Raw genomic sequence first — 20,452 nt, 5'->3', positions numbered from 1 at the left:
TTTATTTCTAATATTGCTAATGTACATGCAAAATGCATTTTGAATGCTTAATCTGACTTTATTTCACACCCATGACAAATATATTTGTGTAAATACACTGCAAATAATTAGGGTTCTATGAATAGGTACACCAAAGAGTTGAAACAGATCACAAACATACAGGCCTTCTCTTGCCTATTTTTTTACAGGTGGCACTCATAAGTTTAAAATAAACAGATAAATAATGATAATAATAAATTGCGTCACGCATGTTGCAAAAACATTAGAATAATAGTGTGTAAACTAGCAGTGGCAGCCTAACATACACACCCACTTAGACGTGCACACATACCCCAGCTCCAATGTTAACAGAGACGCCATTATGCCTCTGTTACTACTTCTGTTACCGGCTCAGCGGTGGAGCTATTTCACCCCACCATCACACCTCCATGGGTTTCCAATTGTGAAACAGGTGCAACATTCCCCTTTTCCACCAAGTGGGACCAGTTCTTTATGTTTAGACCACCTGAAAATGACCCTAAACCAGAAAAATCAACCAACCAGAAAAACCAACCAACTCCTTGGTGGGCAAGAATAAAGAATGGCTTACTGCAAGGAGTGAGGGTGGTGTAATCGTGACCTGGCTATCTTGTGGCCCTTGCCTGTGGAAAAGCAAGCTGGCTTTTAGAAGGTTCTCTTGAACCAACTCTGAACTAGCTCTACCACCAGCCCAGAACTAGCACCAGGGGAACTTCAGTGGAAAGGAGAATCCCACCCTGAACAGGAAATGTAAATGGGAACTAGTGATGGTTAGAGGGTGGGGAAGAAAACTGAGCCAGACACTGGTTAGTCTTATAACATTTTCCCCAATATTGTGCTTGTACACCGTTTCTTAAACCGTTATTCAAATTACGGCAAGAAAATTACAGAAAACATGCTCTGATCTTTTGTAGCTAACTGTCACATTAAGTTTGCAGCTCAGACCAGAGCTAGCTGGCCAGTCAAGCTAGTCTTTTAATATTTCAAAGCAGTGTTAGGGCAATCGACAGAATATCGAAACAACTCAGATCATACCGGCTCGAAAATGCATTCTAGTTTAATGGTTTCCAAGTCATTTCTTTAATTCCTGAAAAGGTCTCTGTCTTGCTTCTCTTTTCTCTTTTGCACTCATATTTTCATGTTGCTATTTCACTTTTTTCTTGTAAGTTAGTAATTAAGATACGTCCGACCTCACTGCTGATTTGCTTACCTGTGCACCTTCCCCAAATCTGCACGTCTGTTTATATCTTTAGTAATACTATGTTCACTATGCAACTCATGATTGCATTTTTTTTTATACCTAAGTACAAAACTGAAAGCCAGGCTAGTTCAAGTTCACTTCCCCTCCCTTGGCACTTTTTTAATCGGTTGCTTTCCTTTGTCAATTTACCTCATTTAAATGCAGAGTAGAGCAGAACAGAACAGGCGATGAGAGAGGAGCTAGGAGGAGAGAGGGACGCTAAGGGAGGAGAAAAGGGCAGTGGAGCTTAGGGAGGAAAAAGCAGTGGAGTAGCTGTGGGAGAAGAGATGAACTCTGGGGAAAAGGGGAGATCTTGATGGAGAGTAAGGAGGAGCCTTGGGAGATGGAAGCTTGGGAAGAAGAGAAGAGGCTTGGGAGTTCTGTGAGGAGCAGAGGTGCTTGGACTGGAGAGAGAAGCAGAGGAGGATGGAGAGGAGAGAGAAGCAGAGGAGAGTGGAGAGGAGAGAGGAGCAGAGGTGCTTGGGAAGAAGAGAGGATCCTCAGAGCAACTTGTTTAGGAACTGACTTTACCTTACTAGCAACAAAATGCCTGTGTAAGTTGTACGTATACAGGAGAGCGCACAGATTTGTTTTTATCAGCTGTAGTTTTTTGAATTTCTAACAGTATTGGAATACATCAATAAAAGTTCAGCCCAGGGTTGCCTCACCTTGTTATATTTTATTTAGACAACCTTGAAACCCCAGACCCCACTCAAATAAAAGAATCACAATTTAAGCCTTGGTCAGACGCTGTCATTCACCATTGCCTACCCTTGCATCTAAGGCAATGTGTCATGTGATGCCACCAGTAGAGCATGGCCAGTCCCTTTAGAGCCTTTCAGGCATCATCTGTGATGGTTGCAACCTGGTGGGCCACTCAAGTATACTGTCAACTGAGGGAGGTGCTTCAGTGTGTCCTTCCTTTGAATACATTGATGAGGTGTGACCAAGGGTCAATCCCAGATCTTAAAATATGAAGCCAATGCAAAAATGTAGAATTCTGCAGTTCATCGAGCGTCCTCTAGAGGCTGGCTTCAGAAACACGGCAAACCACAAACACACCCATTCATAAAAGCCACAGCAAAAATAACCATGTTTACAGCCTGGTTAAAGAAAAAGGGTTTGAATGAATGAATCAGGCACACACTGTACAGGGGCTGATCTTTTTTTATTAGTTGTTATTTTTGAAGATATTAACCTTCAAGTTTTGCTTAAATAAGGGCATGGCTGACTTGACTTACAGACCCTGTGACTGTTAGCAAAGAGGCTAAAGACCCTGCCTCGACTCCACATCTTTGCGTCATACTAGTTCGACTAAAGTTAGGATGAGTCAGCATTTTCAATACGGCAACCACAAACTTTATGCTTCAAAACTCTGCTTTACAAACCAGTGGGTGACGTTATGGAGACTCCGTCCATTTATAATGCAGTCTTTGGGTGTGACCAAGCGGCAACCTCTGGTCTTAAAATATGAAGCCATTGAAGCAAAAGTGTGGAAAACTGCAGTTCATCAAGCTTCCACTAGAGGCTGGCTCCAGAAACACTGGAAACCACATACACACCCATTCAAAAAAGCCGATCTTTGCCGCAAAAATAAACATGTTTACAGCCTGGTTCAAAAAACAGTCAAGGTCTGTATAGTTAATTTTTCTATCAGCACACACTGTACAGGGGTGATTTTTTTATGACTCTGTATTTTCGAAGATATTAAACTTACGAGTTTTGCCTAAATAAGGACTTGGCTGACTTGATTGACAGGCGGGCACCCTGTAGCTGGAGTATCTGAAAACTGAATGGTTGACCAACGGGCTTAAGGTCATGAAATCTTACCCTACCGCATGAATGGAACTCAGCCAGTCATAGTGTGACGTAAAGAGGCGGGGTTTGAGCCTCCTAGCCAGCAGCTACGTATGTGTTCCAGCCTGTCAGTGAGGTCAGTCATGTCCTTATTTGGGCAAAAACTCGGGAAAAAAAACCACCCCCCGTGCAGTGTGTGCCAATAGATAAATTAGCTTCATAGAGCCAAGGCGATTTTGAACCAGGCTGTAAACATGTTTATTAATGCTGCAAAGATTGTCTTTTTCCCATTCACGTCTATGTGGTTTCCGGTGCTTCTGCAGCCAGCCTCAAGCGGATTCTCGATGAATTGCAGTTTAACACTTCCACATGGGCTTCATATTTTGAGACCGGAGGTTGCTGCTTGATTGTGCCCCACTCTCTCTTCCTGGTTCCTGCGATCCACTGGCCTATCTTTCAGTAAAGGCACAAAAAAGCTCCCAAAAATGTAAAAAAAAAAAAATTTCAAAGGTCACAAAAAGGGTTCAATATTGAGTTTAATTTGTGTGAATACACTGTTTCACAATTTCCTGTAGGGGCTGCATGGCACTTAGTCATCAGTGTGTGTAAGAGTCATCGCTCAGATGAAGGCAATCGCATCTACTTTAAAAAACAAACAAACAAAAAGCTTTGTACACACTTCAGGCGTTATAGCTTTTTAGTTAAGATCATGACTAAGTGACTTCTGTTACCATTCATATGTCCATCAAGTATGCAACAAGGCACATAAGGCGGCTCCCGTAAAGTCAGAGTGAAAGAACTAGGAGTTTCAAAAAGATGACACATTTTCAGAGTCCATTCTTCAAGAAGGAAAAATCACGCTGAACTGGGAGATAGGGAACAGGGATGATTGAGAGGAAAGGCCAACATACAAGCACAGGTAGTGATAAACGTATCTGGCTCCCTGTATGTCATGTGACCCTGTAGTAAGTCAGGGTAATAGGCACTGCTCAGGGAGGCTCGTGATTTAGAGACAAGAGTTTGAACTTGTGAATCTGGACGATACATCACTGCCTCTTTTCCTCGTCTTCCCCTCTTTATCGCCACACTTGGCTCTCAGTTGTTGTCTATTTCTCTCTTTCTGTATCGTCTCTCCCACGCTAACACACACACACTCAGCAAGGCACACACACACACACACACACACACACACACACACACACACACACACACACACTGAGGCACTTCCCCTTCTCACCCCTGAGGCCCACACAATAAGAGCTTAATGAAAAGGTACTTTACACTGGCGGACGTGCACTGGGGAGATATCTTTAAATGTCACCGTTAATGGGAGGAATTAGCAGAGAGCAAGGCATTCTGTATCTTTGTGCGAATGTGTGCATCCCGATGACAGCATATGATACCTGAATAAATGAGTTATAGATTATTTGTCTAACTGTGCATGCGCGTGCGTGAGAGAGAGAGGGAGAGAGAGAGTGCATTCTTGTGTAAGCGCACCACCCAGCAGTATATAGAAGCACTTCATGCCGTTGATTTATGTTCCCCAGGCCTCGGCTCCCTAGACCCCAGCTTGATTACAGAGTATCACCACAGCTATGGCCCTGAACCCACTTTGACCTCATATTTTAGCCCCCGCTGCATGATGGGAGCTCGCAAAATCAGATGATGCTCATCTTCTCGAGCTGATTGATTTAACTATCGCCATAATTTCAGCATATCATTTATTCTCTTCCTCATCTCCTTCCTGTAAATCGAGCATCTCGGTGGTGCAATGCATCACAGCTCCAGTGAGCCCCGAGGAGCGCACTGGGGATGATTGATGCTTTCCCTTGCACGGATCATTTCTGAGAACGTCTTTTTAATGGTCGCAGCGACGGTTTACATGCCTGATAGAAAGGCGGATCATGTTTTTTTGCTGTCTTATAATCTCAGCCGATGAAACGGTGATACACTGGGTACTTCCTCACACTCTGGTTTCACGCTGATACACAGTAGCGAGAGCCAGTGCGGAATTTATCGCTTTTGACCTTTTTCTGAACTTTACTCTGTCTGTGGTAGATATTTACAGAGCCTCACAGAGAGCAGCATGACTGATGGAGAGAGGGGGATAATCGCCAAGACAGAAAGGAGAATGGTTGTTTAGGAAGGAAGGAAGGAGGTCATGAGTGTGTGCGTGCGTGTGTGTGTGTGTGTGTGTCGACGCCTCCTTCACATCAAAGCAGCTTTTAGGGAGCAGCTAGCAGAGCAGCTAATAGGCGGAAAACCAAATTAACAATGACACAATCTTTACTTTTAACATGGTCCCAGGTTAAATGAATTTACCGTGTTAACAGTCACTAATGGATGGCGCTTCTCCTGTGATTGTTTCACTCAGGCGTAGATTGGAGATTGCCAGGCGAAGCGCAGATGTGATCAGAAGTAGAGCAAGCCACCACAGGGAGAGAGGCGGAGATCGGCACGTGACTGCTAGACTGCAGAGTGTGTCTGCAAAGTCATCTGAGGTCGGCCAGTGTGTGTGTGATGAGATAGATGACGCAGAGTAAGGGCTCAGGCAGAGTACAGCATAGTGCCACACAGCGCCCCACCACCACCACCACCACCACCGTGCATACCGGATGAGAGAGTGGTTGAACCTTGGCTTTATTTGCAAACAAGACAGCCACACAGAGAGAGTTAAGTGAGGAGCTAAGCTACATGATAACTAGACTGAGAGTGTGTGGTTCAATTGCAAGCAGCTGTGTGACTGAGGGTGCAGCGGTGCTTTGTGCTGAATTCAAAAGGCTATATGCTAACACACTCACTATCACACAGCTTATATCAGTCGCTGCAATGTGAAGCCACTTCCCATTTAATTTTAGCATATAGCATGCCGATGTGATGTCGTCCTCTTATTCTGAAAACCTCTTTTATTGTCATTTTAATGCTTTTATTTACTTATCCAGTTCTATTTATTTATTTTTATTATTTGTTTTTATTTATTTATCCTTGAAAACCTCTCAACAATGATTTACTGGTCTATTTCCTACCACTTCATTCTGTTTAATTGATGTGTATTCCTTTTAACCTCTTGCGTTGCATTTTGTTTTGCATTGTCAAAGTTCCTCCTCCCTGAACCATGGTAAGCAAAGTCAAAGCACTTTGTATACACTTGTTTTAAAGGTGCTGTATAAAAAAGTTATTATTATTATTATTATTATTATTATTATTATTATTATTATTATAATATCTGCTTATTTGCAAAAAAACCCAAAATAGAACACTAATTGCAAAAAAAATACAAACATTAACTTTTTTCCAGTTTGCAAACTAGCTGGCTGTGGATTGTTTTGCTGCTCTGAATCCTCTCCAAAGTTGTCAGTGTTTGCTGAAGCACATTCATTCATGCGGTTTTAAGCTTCACTCCCTGACGGTCACTGACATCTCATTGATAAGACACCTGTTCTCTGCCGTTACGTTAGCTCTCCTTTCTGTTTTTTCTCTCAACACTTCTTTCATCATGATTCGGCTGTCATGTCTGATACGCACTGATGGAAACGCCACCAAATTGCTTTTTGTCTATTTTTTGTCAGATCCATTTGGGTTTAAATCTGTCTTGATGTTGCAAAAGCAGCGATCATTGATGCAAGAAAAAAAAAACAATCATTCACCAAAAAATGAGCCTTTTTGTTTGAACAATCCAAGATGTTTGTTTCAAATGTAAGAGATAAACATATTTATTTTTAAATCACAATCATGTAAAGTGCTGACACCTGAAAACAACTTAAAGGGCCTGTGAGGAATTTTACTTTGTGGTGATCTTGGCCCCCCTGTGGATGAATTTGGACATCTTATCCCTTTGCTGGTCAGATCCTGTGGATGCATTATTGATCATTTAGGTTGGCATGGCAGAAAATGGCTACACAGCTGTTTAGGTACCAATAGAACGAAGAGTGTAGTGGAAGAAATGTCTCCCAGTTAACATCAATAATAATGTGTTCTCATTTCAATCAGGAGTAGGGTTACAAAGGGATGGAAAATTTCAGGTAAATTTCCATGGGAAGTTAAGCTGGGGAATTTTGGAAATATACCAAATTGGAAACTTTCCATGGGAATTTAATGGAGTTAACTGGGAATGGAGGGTATTTTAATGGAAAGGTATCATATCCAAGCATAAATATTTGTTTTGTTATAAGCAGACATCCATCCAAAATAATACAATTAAAACTGATTTATTTATAAATAGAACTTTATCAAGTGTTAAATATTCTATTGAACAATCAGTTATTTCATTGAAGAACAAAAACATGAATGTTGAGTTACATAACCCAACCCAACCCATTCAAAAATTAACAAAAGTGCAATCCCAACAAAGTCCCATTCAAAATATTAAATGAAAGGATCCCCTCTCCCTCCAAAAAAGTGCCATTCAACATGCAAATAAAAGAAGCATCTTCTTGCATGAAATCTGGTGGTTTTAGTCAGGATTATGCTAAAATATATGTTCTCCAACTATATTTAAGTTCCCTTTTAAGAGTCAACCTTCAATTTTGTAAATTCCTGGTTTAATCCTGTTAATTCCCATGGAAAGTTTCCAGCTTTGAAAATTCCCGGAATTTTGCAACCCTAATCAAGAGAGACACAGCTTGAAGATTAAATGTTATTTATTACAACTTAATGAATAATGAAACTTGACAGAAATCTTTGGCGTAAGGACTCTATGGGGATAATGTTGTGAGTGTAGGATGTGTGAATTTGGTAGCAGAAGAAATCCCCCTAGAGTCCAGACAGATGAATCCTAGGAATTGAAGACTTGCAGAGATCAGGTGGAGATGGGGAGGTGGAGGGTTGCGCACCATCAATACAAGAAGGAACTAGCTGGAGAGAGAGACACATTTAAAAAGACAGCAGAAAGTTGATAGGCTGACGATAAGGGCGTGCCACTGAGCTATTGGATGACAGCCGCCGCTGATTAACCAATGACAGCTCCGGAGCATGCAGCTGGAAGCGGGTGAGCTATTGAACGAAAGAGAGGAGAGTTAAACAACTGCTGTGATTGCTCTTATAGTCTTCCTGTCTGAACTTTCACTAGAGCTACATTTGTATGTTTACTAGTAGATATTCTAATGATTATAATAAGAAGTTAAGGCCACTACCTTGGTATTACCACTCCACGTTGTCCTTTTTCCCCACAGTACACCTAAATGAAGTTTGCAATGTGGATTATTAGATTATTTTGCTGCTCTTCTGAAAATTTAAACCACAACCGTATCCAAATAAAGAAGCCAGAATTTGACTTTTTAACAAGCTGCTCTTCTTCGGCAGCTTTGCTCTCGACTTTTTTTTGTCTCCTTGTTGATGCTGCACACAGGACTTCTTGTTGTGACTAGGTGGGGGAAGGGGGAAGGATTTTGAGTTTCGGTTTTGTTCAGAGAGAGAGAGAGAGGTGGGGCGTGGTGAAGAGGGACGGACAGTGAGAAGAGACATAGGCAAACTGGCGGCTCTACAGTAGAAACATATAATGTTATTTCAATGCAACATAAACTACATCGAAATACAACAATATGTCTTAAAAGCTTGATATACTGTATATCGCCAAGTCCCACAAGAGGGGTTAAAAGGTTCTGCTCTAGATTTGGTAAGGTAAAGGTTGATTTCAGTAGAAACTTTAGAATGCTAAACGAATATGCAGACGACTACAGAGAATCCACCAAGGCATCCTTAAAAGCAGTGATAGCACCCTTATTGTCCTAAAGTCACTCTAGCCGATAAATTATAACTGATCTTAGCAGTTTCCACAGCAGATTACTCTTGCAGTTTCACAGTAAGACAGTGATGACATGAGTGAGAGAGAGATTGAAGAGGAGAAATTCATACGGTTTGGTCTGATTAGCCCGTTGAGCCGTGATTCAACACAGTGGCAGGGACTGCTTCATGATGTGCTCAGGCTCAGTATATCCAAGCTAAAGAGAGGAGGAGGCGAGTGAAGGAGAGATGAGTCTGGGGAATTGGAGCAGAGCTACCCTGGCCTTCCTCCAGTCCCATCCCCAGCACAATCTGGGTAGTAGCTGTGTTTATTCCTGTGAACACACCACTCCTACAGGATGAGAGGTGACTGGATCTCAGCACTTGATGCTGCTCGGGTTCCATGATTGCTGGGATTTGACTCCACTCCCAGTTCTTCAAAGGCTTCATTGCCTTTTTTTCTCTCTCTCCACTTTCCTGTTGGATCCAGGGGCAGACATATCCCTTTCATCAGGAGGTGCTTTTCTCTGACAGCTCAGATTAGCGAGAGGGAAATGCATTTAGAAACGCCAAGCTCATTTTCCCTGCTCACACACTGCTATGCTTTGCATTAATAAATGGTTCATCCGAGGTCCTCAATCTGTTGTCCCATTAAATTCAGCTTATGAAATTTTTATGTGAGCTCAAATCACTCAAAGAATACTAAGTTCAAGTGATACCAACAACTCTGCGCGAATGCAGAAGAACAGCCTTCAAGTCTGTTTTATCTCTATTTTTAAAACAGTTGAATTGGAAGAAAGCAAGCTATAAGATGAGGATGAATGGACACACACAGAAGGAATAAAGTACAGCAGGTCCAGCTCAGGTTGGTGTTGACAGCTGGGATGCCTGATGACAAAAATCCTTCAGGGCTGGTCCACAGATTTCTCAGCAGGAGATGGGAGCCTCAGTCTCAGCTCTGGAGTTCCTGTAAATCCTGCCGTCTGCTGTTTACACACAGGCTGAAGCTGATGTTACAGAGGCCTGCTCCTTCCATCTGGAGGTATCAGACCAGTGTTATTGTTGCTGATAAAGACTCATGAATTCAGTTCTCTTCAGAAATATGTACAAATCTCTGGTTTGAGTTTCACATTCAGGTGTCATCAGACGTACAGATTCACATTCTTCATCGTTCAGCTGTGGCCAGTCACTATTTCTATTTCTATATGAACTAGTTTTAGGCACCATTGAGGCATTTCTGTTGTCATTTGTTTTCTCAAAAGAGAGAAACCTAGTCCTGCCTTCCTTTGCTTTCATTGGCTAGCGCTACAGTGTGGAAATAGCTTGGAAAACCAATTCGCCATAGAAGACCAAGATTTGTCTCCAGTGGGGAATCAACCATCAGTGCATCGGCTAATTTCTGGAAATTTAAAGTCTGACAAACCGACTCGTCTAACGATAAGAAAACAGTCAACATTTAGCATAATTTAATTTGGTTAAACATGGAATCTGTGAGGAATGATTCCATACTTGTTTGTAGAGTGTGGCTAAAGATAGCAGAGCTAGCACCACCAGTCTTAGGTCCTACTTGCAGGTTAACTTTCACATGCCTGTGCTGGCCATGCATCGCTTCAGTCGTGTGGTTATATGCTAGTTGAACCAGACACAGCCTGCATACAATTTTATCTCAAAACACGGGCTATGGGATGCCGTCCGTCATCTATGCTTGTTTGCTTCTGGGTAGTAAAACAGTATAGCATTTTGGCTGTAGCCGTTAACTGTAGTCACAGTGGCGGGTGGCTATGCTACAGCTTAGGCACAACATGTGACTCGCATTTCAGGCGTACAATGATAAAAAATATTAACAATTTGTTTCACCTACTGCTAGCAGGTATTGGGTCATTTTTCACAGGAACAGGGCACTACATGTTGTGGCCTGCTCTTGTGAAAAATGACCCAATGCCAGATTCATAGAATTCCACCCCATTCATTTCACTGTGTATATTCTGTTCACACCCGTCTTCAATCTGAGCCACAGATTACTGTACTAGGCATTCTGCAAATACAGAGAATATTTTGTGCTCCAAAAGCAAAACATGTCACCCGTTAAACTTTATATTAAATTATTTTTTCAAACAAATCATCTCAATCACTCAAAACCCAATTCAACCAGCAATCATACCGTCGTTTAAACCTGAAGTGTTGTGGAAGTTTTTCCCGTGACTGGTGAATAATGAAATAGAGACTTCTACCAGCCGACAGGGTTTTATTTTCTTTGCAAAGAAAGGGTCAGTCAACACCCGAGCGGTTAGAATGAAGAAACACCTGGAACAAGAGGAAAGCCCAAATACTTATACCTGAAGAACACCCCCTAAGGTATGTTTCACACCCTTTGTCTGCTGCAGATATCTGCACCAGGGCAGGGTTGTGTGTTCAAAAAGGAGGTTGAGGAGGTCGAGACATCACAATTTAAAACACAAAAGGACCTGGTATCTTGGTGAGAAAACAGGAGATGGGACACCTCAAGCACTGCAGGTATCTGCACCAAGACAGGGTTGTGTATTCGGGGGGAGGTTTAGGGGGTCTAGACACTGCATTGTAAAACACAAAACCAAAATTTGCCATTACACTAGTAATTCTAGTGAGGATGTTGATGTTTCATTGTTTGGTTGTCCCAAGATACACATCCCCAGACTTGGTATTGGAACACAAGCTTAATCTCTTTCAGAATCTTGAGGAGTTGTTTTGGTACCTGCTGCAGTCCGAATTTGTGGTGAACGGTGGAAAACAGTCCCAATTTGGTTTGTTTGGGCAAACAATTCTTTGTCAGTTTTTACAGATGGCTCATATTTGAGCTAAGACAATATGCATTTTCAAAAGTGGGGTCCTCTTACCACAATGAGGCAACAAGTTTGTCATAGTGCAGTAGAACAAGTCAATCATGGTACAGGTGATGTTAGATGACTAACATTTTATCTGACAATGCTAGGCTAATGTTGCACCTCTGCTGCTTCTATGCTAGCAGCACTGTAAGACTCTGTTTTGAGCTAAAGTCAGCATGCTAACATACTCAGAACGACAATGTCAATGTACAGAACATGTTAAGCATTTTTTATGTTAATGTAATTCAATCAAGCTAACATTGCTGATAAGCAATACAAAGATGGTATAGATGAATATGAGTGAAAACCTGTAATTCAATTATATTTCACTGGAATTAGCCAAAGATAAAGAGTGTTGTGATCAGTACTCAGGTATGGAGCTTGGTGGGACTGGTCAAAATATAATTGAAAAACCAAAGTCATCACCTGTGTTTCCACCTGTGTCTGTACATGATTCAACAGCCATCTATCCGACAGTTGAACAGAACATTTAAACTCAATGTGTAATTTAATTCCTATAGCCTGGATGTCTTTTCACAAAGAAAGCGATCATTCCCTGTGTAAGAGATTGAGCCAGTGCATCTTGATACAGGCTTAGGCCACCAGTGATGCAACATCAGGGTAAGACAGGAGGAAGAAGAAAGCACCCTAACACACAGAAATACATTTCATTATGTTGTCATGTATAAATCAGTGTTTCAAGGAACTTTTATTTGAAGTTTTGATGATAAGAAAGCTGCTCCGACGAGAACGCCACAAACATTGTCATTAGTGTGATCTCACAATTAGTTGTTTACTATAGGATGACATGAAAAGGAGTTCTAAGGTGTTAGTAAGGTGGTATGAAGGAGGCCTTTCTACTTAAACAATGACGCACATACCAATCAATAAGCTTTATCATCAACAGATAGTATTACTCTACCTAGTATTTGTATTCTGTAGGTGTCTTTGAAGGAAAAGTTTCCTCTCCTGTCAGGCACATGTCGTTTGAAGTTGCAGGTAGGATGAACTCGGAGATCCAGATTGCGCAGTGGGAATACGGGGGCAAGAAACCCGGATGGTGGATCTGGGAATAGTCAGTGTCCTTGGGAAAGTGAGCCACGTTGATAAGGCGCTGAGGGATTCCTGGAATGGAAATAGGGAGAGACAATCGATCGGGGGAGTAAAACCCTGAGGCGGAGCAGAGGTGGGAGTGGGTGGGGTGGGCGGTGGAATTGCATGATGGTATCTTCTCCATCATCAGCCTAATCCCCTCGATTCTACAGACCAAGTGAATAGCTGGGAACGTGCATTATTAAACAATCCAGCCTCACTTACAGTACATTAAGACAATACCAGAGAGTCTACATACTGAATAAAATTTTAAAAACATCATGAACATTTTACTTCACTGATGTGTAAACGAAGAAAAGAGAACAGCACATTCAAAGCTCCCATTTAAAGAAGGAATTCATGTATAGTTAAAATACAGTATGATTGTGTTTGAAGTCTTTTCTTCTTTTGTTTACACCTTTGGTTATTCATGTCTTTGTTTTAGAGGATAGGGAAGTAGATAAAATAGGAAACAGAGGGGAATGGCATGCTGTAAAGGGCTGCGGTTTGCTGAGCTTAACCACTGCCCCTGGTCTTTCTTTGGTTCGACAATCCATCAAAGTGAAGAACAACTATTTGTTTTTGTCGAAGTTGTTCCATAGCTGTGAGGCATTCAAGTAACCATATTTAGGGCCTGTGTCCATTTTTTTGTGCTGGCAGGGCCTATTTTCTTCCAAAACCAACGCAGTTTAAAATTTTCGTTTTTGTCGCCCACAGCTTTCTGGTCCAACTTTTGGAATACTGCTGACCAATCAAAATCAAGGGGGCGGGACTTCTGATAACATTTTTGTCAACAACACTTGTGGAAATGGAGCAACTAACTACACTTGTTTTTTTTAAGCTACTATATCCAGGTCTAGAGCTTATGCTAAACTTCAACATCATTTCTAATTGTTTGTACATTTGTTTGTAAAGTACCATTCACAGCAAGTATTAAGCATACAGTGCAAAACAGACTTAACAGTAACACTGACTGTATATAGAATTGACAACATGCCTTCATTCCCGCCCATTATGAGCTTTGCAGCGAAAACACCGCCTCCATGGGTGCTGACATATCATGCTGGTGAGGCCAAGGCATATGCAGCAGCGACCTGGCTGATAGAGCTGGACTGATGTCACAACCAGTCAGTACAGCCCACACCAGAACAGATTCTTGTGTTGATTTGAAGCCGACATTCATGACCATGGAAAGTTCAAGGACTCTTGTGTTAGTTTGTTAGGTCCTCTCCGCTACTCCTTCTCTGCCCTGCTAATCTGATACTGAACGCTGCAGAAGCCTTTAAATCAAACAACTTATTGAAACCAAACTTCTCAACAAATGAGCACATAAATTAACATGATAAGAGCTAACTATAATGACAGAAACCATGTTTGAGAAAAATGATTCGACATGTATCTTAGTTTTGTAGTTTGACCGCTGTTCCATCTGTTAACATGGGGGAGGTGGGGTTTATGACCTACACTGCAACCAGTCAGCAGAGGGAAATATTTTGGCTTCATGGTGTGAACACTTATGGCATCCATTTTAATATACAGTCTATGGTCACTACTGAGGGAAGCAGAAGTGACATAGCATTCGTAAGCGCTGGTGAGATGCTCTGTGATATTGAAGATGTGGGTGCAAGTGCCAAAAAAAAAAAAAGGGTGTTATGGGACACAGCAGCCATTTATGATGCACTATATATACCATGGGTTCCCAAACTTTTCAGGCCACGACCAAGCGGCAACCTCCGGTCTGAAACTATGAAGCCCATGCGGAAGTGTTATAAACTTGAGGCTGGCTGCAGAAACACCGGAAACCACATAGACACCAATGCAAAAAAGACAATCTTTGCAGCATTAATAATCATGTTTACAGCCTGGTTCAAAAAACAGCTTGGCTCTATGTCGCTAATTTCTCTATCGGCACACTGTACGGGGGGGGAGGGATTTTTTTTTCTAGCGCTACGGTTCAGAAGATATTAAGATTACAAGTTTTTGCCCAAATAAGGACATGACTGACTTGACTCCCGGACAGGACCACATAGCTGTTGGCAAGGAGGCTCAAACCCCGCCTCTTTACCTCACACTATGCCTGGTTGAGTTCCACATTTCCATTATGGCTGCCGCCGACGATTGGCTTCAAAAAAGCTCAGGGACAGATGGGTGATGTCACGGATACTACGTCCATTATTTATACAGTCTATGGCCACAACCCCCAAAATTTGGGTGCCAAAGACTCACGACCCCCACTGTCCTTCAATATAATTAAATGTTGCCTCATTTAGCTAGTCTGCAGAAAATTAGCTTAGCTACAAGCACATGTGGCTGTGTTTCCCGTGATGTTATGAATTAACTTGCTGCTACTGATGCTTTTGTCGATATATTTACAATGGGTTAAATATGCAATTTTAGATTATTTAAAACATTTTTTTTTAATTCTGGAAGACTTCTCGTGACCCCCCCTTGGCGCCCCGACCCCCACTTTGGGAACCCCAGATATATACAAATAGCAAAAAAGACTTGACTTTGTGACTTCATTGAAAAAATGTAAAAAATTGAATTGAATTGAAAATACCATAATATGAAACCTGTAAAAAAGACAAATACTGTAAAAAATATACAAAAACTGTAAGGCTTACTTTTAAAAAATAAATTTTTTTAGCAGTCATAGGATTAGTAGTTGCAAAACCTTGGCAAAAACACTGGTCCATATTAGCACTTAATAAATATTTATCTCACGCATAAGTGAAGCTTTGTATTTAATTCCATTCATGTAATAATTACATAAACACAGTGGCACTCATCTCAGCCGAGCAGATATCCTTCATAAAGACTCAGTTTAAGCACACATATATGAACATGACATAATCTTTGCAGATGCTCACACTAAGCTTGTTCTTGTGTGGGATAATGTGTTAACCTTAACTCTCACATTCCATCAATTCATTACGTCCACTCAGGACTGTAAGCTTCGTCCGAGGGTGTTGTCTTCTCTGACCAATCACAGAACCTGAGCCTGTCTCTCCCCGCTCTGCCGTCAGGCAGATGAAAGCAGGAGAAGGAGAGTGAGACCGAGATAGAGAGGAAGACAGTGTGATGGTGAGCGACAGCTTAAGGAAGAATCATATCAGAGGAGTCGTGTAGGGTCAGCTGAGTGGGAGAGGAAGAGAAAGATGGAGAGATGGTAGCAGAAGGAGAGGGGGAAAAAACACTGACAGATTATTGAAAGGAGGAAAAAAAGTGAATAGAGAAGAGGAGAGGAGGAGAATAAAGAGCGTGGTTCTTAAAGCCTGCTAAGAGATAAAGTGACAGATTCACTTAAAGAGGTCCATTTCCACGCTGACACACTGTGTAGGAGGTGTGAAGGTTGTAGATTTGACACAAGTCGGCAAATGGCACAGTTGGATGATGTCACCTGTCTCTTTTCATTCACCCTGCTCTCTTCCTCTTGTGGTTGTCAGTAGGTCCTGTCTAACACCACCTTTTCTCCTCCTCCCTGTCTCCCTCCATCACTGATACTGTCGGTTGGAGAAACACATTGCAATGATGAGATAGTGAACACCAGGGTGCAGAGGGGTCCTGACAGGAACTTCAAATGATCATGAAAATATTGTTATTTTTAGAGGCAAGGTTGTCAGCTTTTGGCTTAATCTGCCTGTGTTAAAGAAGTCTTTTTATAGCAGGAATCAGAACCAGGATGACGCTGAAGCAATAGAGTACCAAAGAGGCGATGAACCTTCACTTGGTTGTTTTCTAAAAAGCTTTTTTTAAGTAGGCATTTAGAAAGGATTGGTTTAGCTTTATCTGAAAGGCACAAATGTACTTTCAAGTGCCTGTGGCAGGCTAGAGGGGACAATGAAGCAGAAATAGATTAATGGGAGAAGATTTTGATACTGAATGGGGCACTTATTATCTGTTTTTGATTTCCAAGAAACTTGGAAAAACACTCAATAACTTAAAAACTGTGCAAATTACCTTTTGATTTAGCAAGGGAATACACAAAGAGGTACATACACACATGTTCCTCGGCATGGGGAGAGGATGAGTCATGTCTGCCAGCTCTTACTGTTACTGTGATGGCTCCAGATTTCCGGGCGAACAATCTGCATTCATCTCACAGACATACAGGGAGTATGCCCCTCCTCTCCCTCGTCTGTCTTTCTCACAATACCTCTGTCTCTCATACACACACACAAACACAGGTAGGAAAGTGTGAAACTGACATCCCTCTGCTGTTCCAGACACACACTCCGTATGTTGTTGATTGGCCCCATCGCAGGAGCTCAAATAAGTCAGAGGGTCTGCAAGAACCAATCAAATTTCAGATCTGGGAATGTTATTATAAGACTTTTTCGCCAGGTTTGTATTACCATATGTCGACAGAACAGCTGGACGGACACACACACACACACACACACACACACACACACACACACACACACACACACACACACACACATTCTCATGCACAAAACTCACATTCAGGGTCAAAGAGACAGATGAAACTGAGCACCCTAACTTAAATTCAGACAAAACAGTCCCAGTTGAAATAGGACATCCATCCCCGTGAGGCACCATCCTGCAGTGACATAATATGCAAAGCAAGCAAGGAGTGATGGATGATGAGCGTTCAGGCACCCCGAGCACTGACACAACAGCTGTTTGCCACAACATCAGTTGCTTTCAAAACCTGGTTAATGTTCCCAACAAATATGCAAACACTGTGGTGAACCTCAAGTCACTGTGAAGACCAGAGGTGGATGACAGGATTCAAACACATCAAGCAAACTCACTCTCTTTGTATGAAATTGGTCTATTTTGCTGACGTTTTGATTCTACTTTTTTTGGTTTTGTTTGTACCTTAAACAACTCTGGAGTGCTCTCAGCTGAGGGTGCAGTGCTGTCACGAGCACAACAAGAGTTTTTGAGGGCAGTTGACAAAATAAACCTCTGTGACAGGAAGCTGGGTACAATGCAGACTCCACGCAGGAATCAAGTGATAGGTAAGCTCTCCATGGTGCTGAAATCAAGCCCAGAAAAACAACAACCTCACAGTGCCTTGTACAAGTATTGCACCCTTTGATGTTTTGACATTTTGCAAACTAGTAACCAATAATTTAAACAGACTCATTTGGAGTATTTGAAGAAAGTTTTACAGGATTTATTTTTGTTAGACAGCTCAGAAAGCTCAGTAAAATCCATTTGAAGTCGTACTTTTACCATGAAAACATAAGATTAATTTTCAAGAATGGGGGAATACCCATTGAAGACACTGTAAATACCATTTTCTTTGAATTTCCCACACATTTCACTTTGTTTTTGCATCCAAACATTTTTGGCAGGGGGACACTTGCTGCACTTAAAGTAATTGGATTGTTATTAGATGGGCACTTTTCCCCACCTCAACAACAAACAACAGATAAGCTGCCTTCAGCCCTGTGTTAAGCACAAATTAATCAGCTAATCATCTCATGTCTTATCCTCAATATACAGCCCATTACTATTTAGCAACACTCTCTTTGGTTGCACTCCAAGCCGTGGACACTGACAATGATTAGTAGCTTTAAGGAGCAGAATAAATAGTGTAATTTACTTTCAGCACCCTGAGAGGAACTACCTGCCTGCCTTTTCTTTTCTTCCCCCGCTCTTGTCACACTCACATGCAGAGACACAGCATACACTGCCATACAGTACTGTAAGTCGTGTTTGTTTTAAACCCACTGACCAAACATTTCACAGCTGATAAGATGGGATACACTTGCAGGAAGCAAGTACATGGAAACCTTGTGCTTGTTCAGCTGCTTTGCACTCATGGCTGAGCAGTTTTCAGGTGTGTTGTCAAAGGCTTCGTTTTCTTTTAATTACAATTAAAAGCTGCGACATTTATGATTTAATACTATAAGATCAATGAATTTGAATGACTGCATGGAAAGAGTGAATGTGATGTTTTAACTGCATTGTTGTTCTTGTGAATGGGCTCGCGTCTATCCTGCACCAAAAGCAAGATGTCGCCAAAAGTGTGTGTTTGTGCCCTGCCGAGACAATATTTCACTCATGAAGAGCAGAGTGGAGAACAGAAACACCCTTACCACCTTTCTGTGCTCTCTCTCTCTCTCTCTCTCTCGCTCTCTCTCTCTCTCTCTCTCTCTCTCTCTCTCTCTCTCTCTCTCTCTCTCTCTCTCTCTCTCTCTCTCTCTCCCCCGCGCGCGTGTGTGTGTGTGTCTGTGTGTTTGTGTGCATATAGGTAATAAGCAGCTCCGCCACTGCGCAACGATGGAGCTATCGCAACGATGGAGATGACGCAAACAGACCCAGCTCTCCGAAAAAGTGTTTCAAGACGAACATGGCGGCAACTTAACCGCGGTCAAAGATGACAATGGCCACCGGGAGGAAGGATTCTAGACTTTTCGCCCAGGTACGGGACGGAGAAAGCAGCCTGCGTGCATCGGAAGGGCTCGTTGCTCTCCTTTAAGTCAATCTGCCAACCGAGGGGCGGCGGACGCGCAGCATCAGTACCGAGAGGCTCGCAACAGCTGGTCTCCTCGCGCCCCCGACGAGAGAACAAACCCGGAGAGGGACGGTATAGGAACAGGGGGGCATGCGGTCAAAGAGGACGCCGTTTCCCCCCGGAGAGCCATGGAGAGCCGGGATGCGGCAGCGCGAAGCTTAATCTGTGCGGGCGCGCTAATTGGATCGGAATAGCACGGATTGCTGCGGGCGCAATAAGAGGAGCGCCCTGGACCGGCGGAGGCACGGCACCCCACCGTTACAGAGGAGAACCAACCGGAGTCAATCTCCCCCCAAGTCAATGAGTATTGTGGCAGAGCAGCCCCCGCGGTGGAGTCGGCCAGGGCAGCACTCTCCTAAAATATGACCAGGGGTGCTTGGATGCGTCGGCAGCATGATGAAGGCTTAAAATACTGGTTTGCACCCCGAGAGAACGAGAAGCCATTTACCGAGTCGGAGCGGGCCCAGAGATGGCGACTGTCGCTGGCCTCTCTGCTCTTCATCACCGTCCTGCTCTCTGATCACTTGTGGTTCTGCGCCGAGGCCAAACTGACGCGAACCCGAGACAAGCGGCCGGACGAGGGGCTCGTCACTACGGACATGGGCGAGTACCGAAAGTCCCTCCACCGACACCCTATCCCAACAACACCCGACCCCCGCCGCCTCGCCAGAGAGCAAGATGCTATTTTTCTAGGGAATTCTACCAAACCTCTGTGGCGAATGGACACCTGTCACCCCGACAGCCTGTTCAAAGACTGCTTTACTTTCACGGACGCGCAGACCGTGTGCCTGGGCCTCTCCGATGGAGGGGACAAGGGGACACAGCTGGCGTACGTGAATCTGAGCGATTTGTACCTTTCTTTTTGTAATTCCTACTCACTTTTGGATTTGTTTAACGGGTTTACGAGTCTGGACGATTTGAATTGCACCCTGGATATGACCACGGGGGAGGGATGCAGCGAGTGTATCCGGGCTTATCAGCGTCTGGACCGGGAGGCGGAGGACAACTACCGGGAGTTTGAGCTGCTGGTTCAGAAATACGAGACGGATGTATACTCGGTCAGGACGTGCATGGAGGAATGCAAGGTAGGTTCTAGCGAGGCCGCACACGCGCGCACACACACACACACACACACACACACACACACACACACACACACACACACACACACACACGCACATGCACATGCATAACCACAAGTGCATTTAAGGGGGTGGGTTTACCGTTGTC

General features: G+C 43.0%; 1 protein-coding gene across 2 annotated transcripts in view; it reads left to right on the top strand.

Moving 5' to 3' along the window:
* LOC117819877 (transmembrane protein FAM155A) overlaps positions 1 to 20,452 on the top strand; it is a 182,632-nt gene that overhangs the window by 43,762 nt on the left and 118,418 nt on the right. For both annotated transcript variants that reach the window (XM_034693383.1, XM_034693382.1), the window contains one exon: positions 18,959 to 20,307. In XM_034693383.1, coding sequence (XP_034549274.1) covers positions 19,585 to 20,307 — 723 coding nt within the window. In that variant the 5' untranslated portion in view covers positions 18,959 to 19,584. The remainder of the gene's footprint in view (positions 1 to 18,958; positions 20,308 to 20,452) is intronic.

Source organism: Notolabrus celidotus, chromosome 10 (assembly GCF_009762535.1).
Source record: "Notolabrus celidotus isolate fNotCel1 chromosome 10, fNotCel1.pri, whole genome shotgun sequence".
In the NCBI taxonomy this organism is placed as follows: domain Eukaryota; kingdom Metazoa; phylum Chordata; class Actinopteri; order Labriformes; family Labridae; genus Notolabrus; species Notolabrus celidotus.
This window is presented reverse-complemented; position numbering and strand designations above follow the sequence as displayed.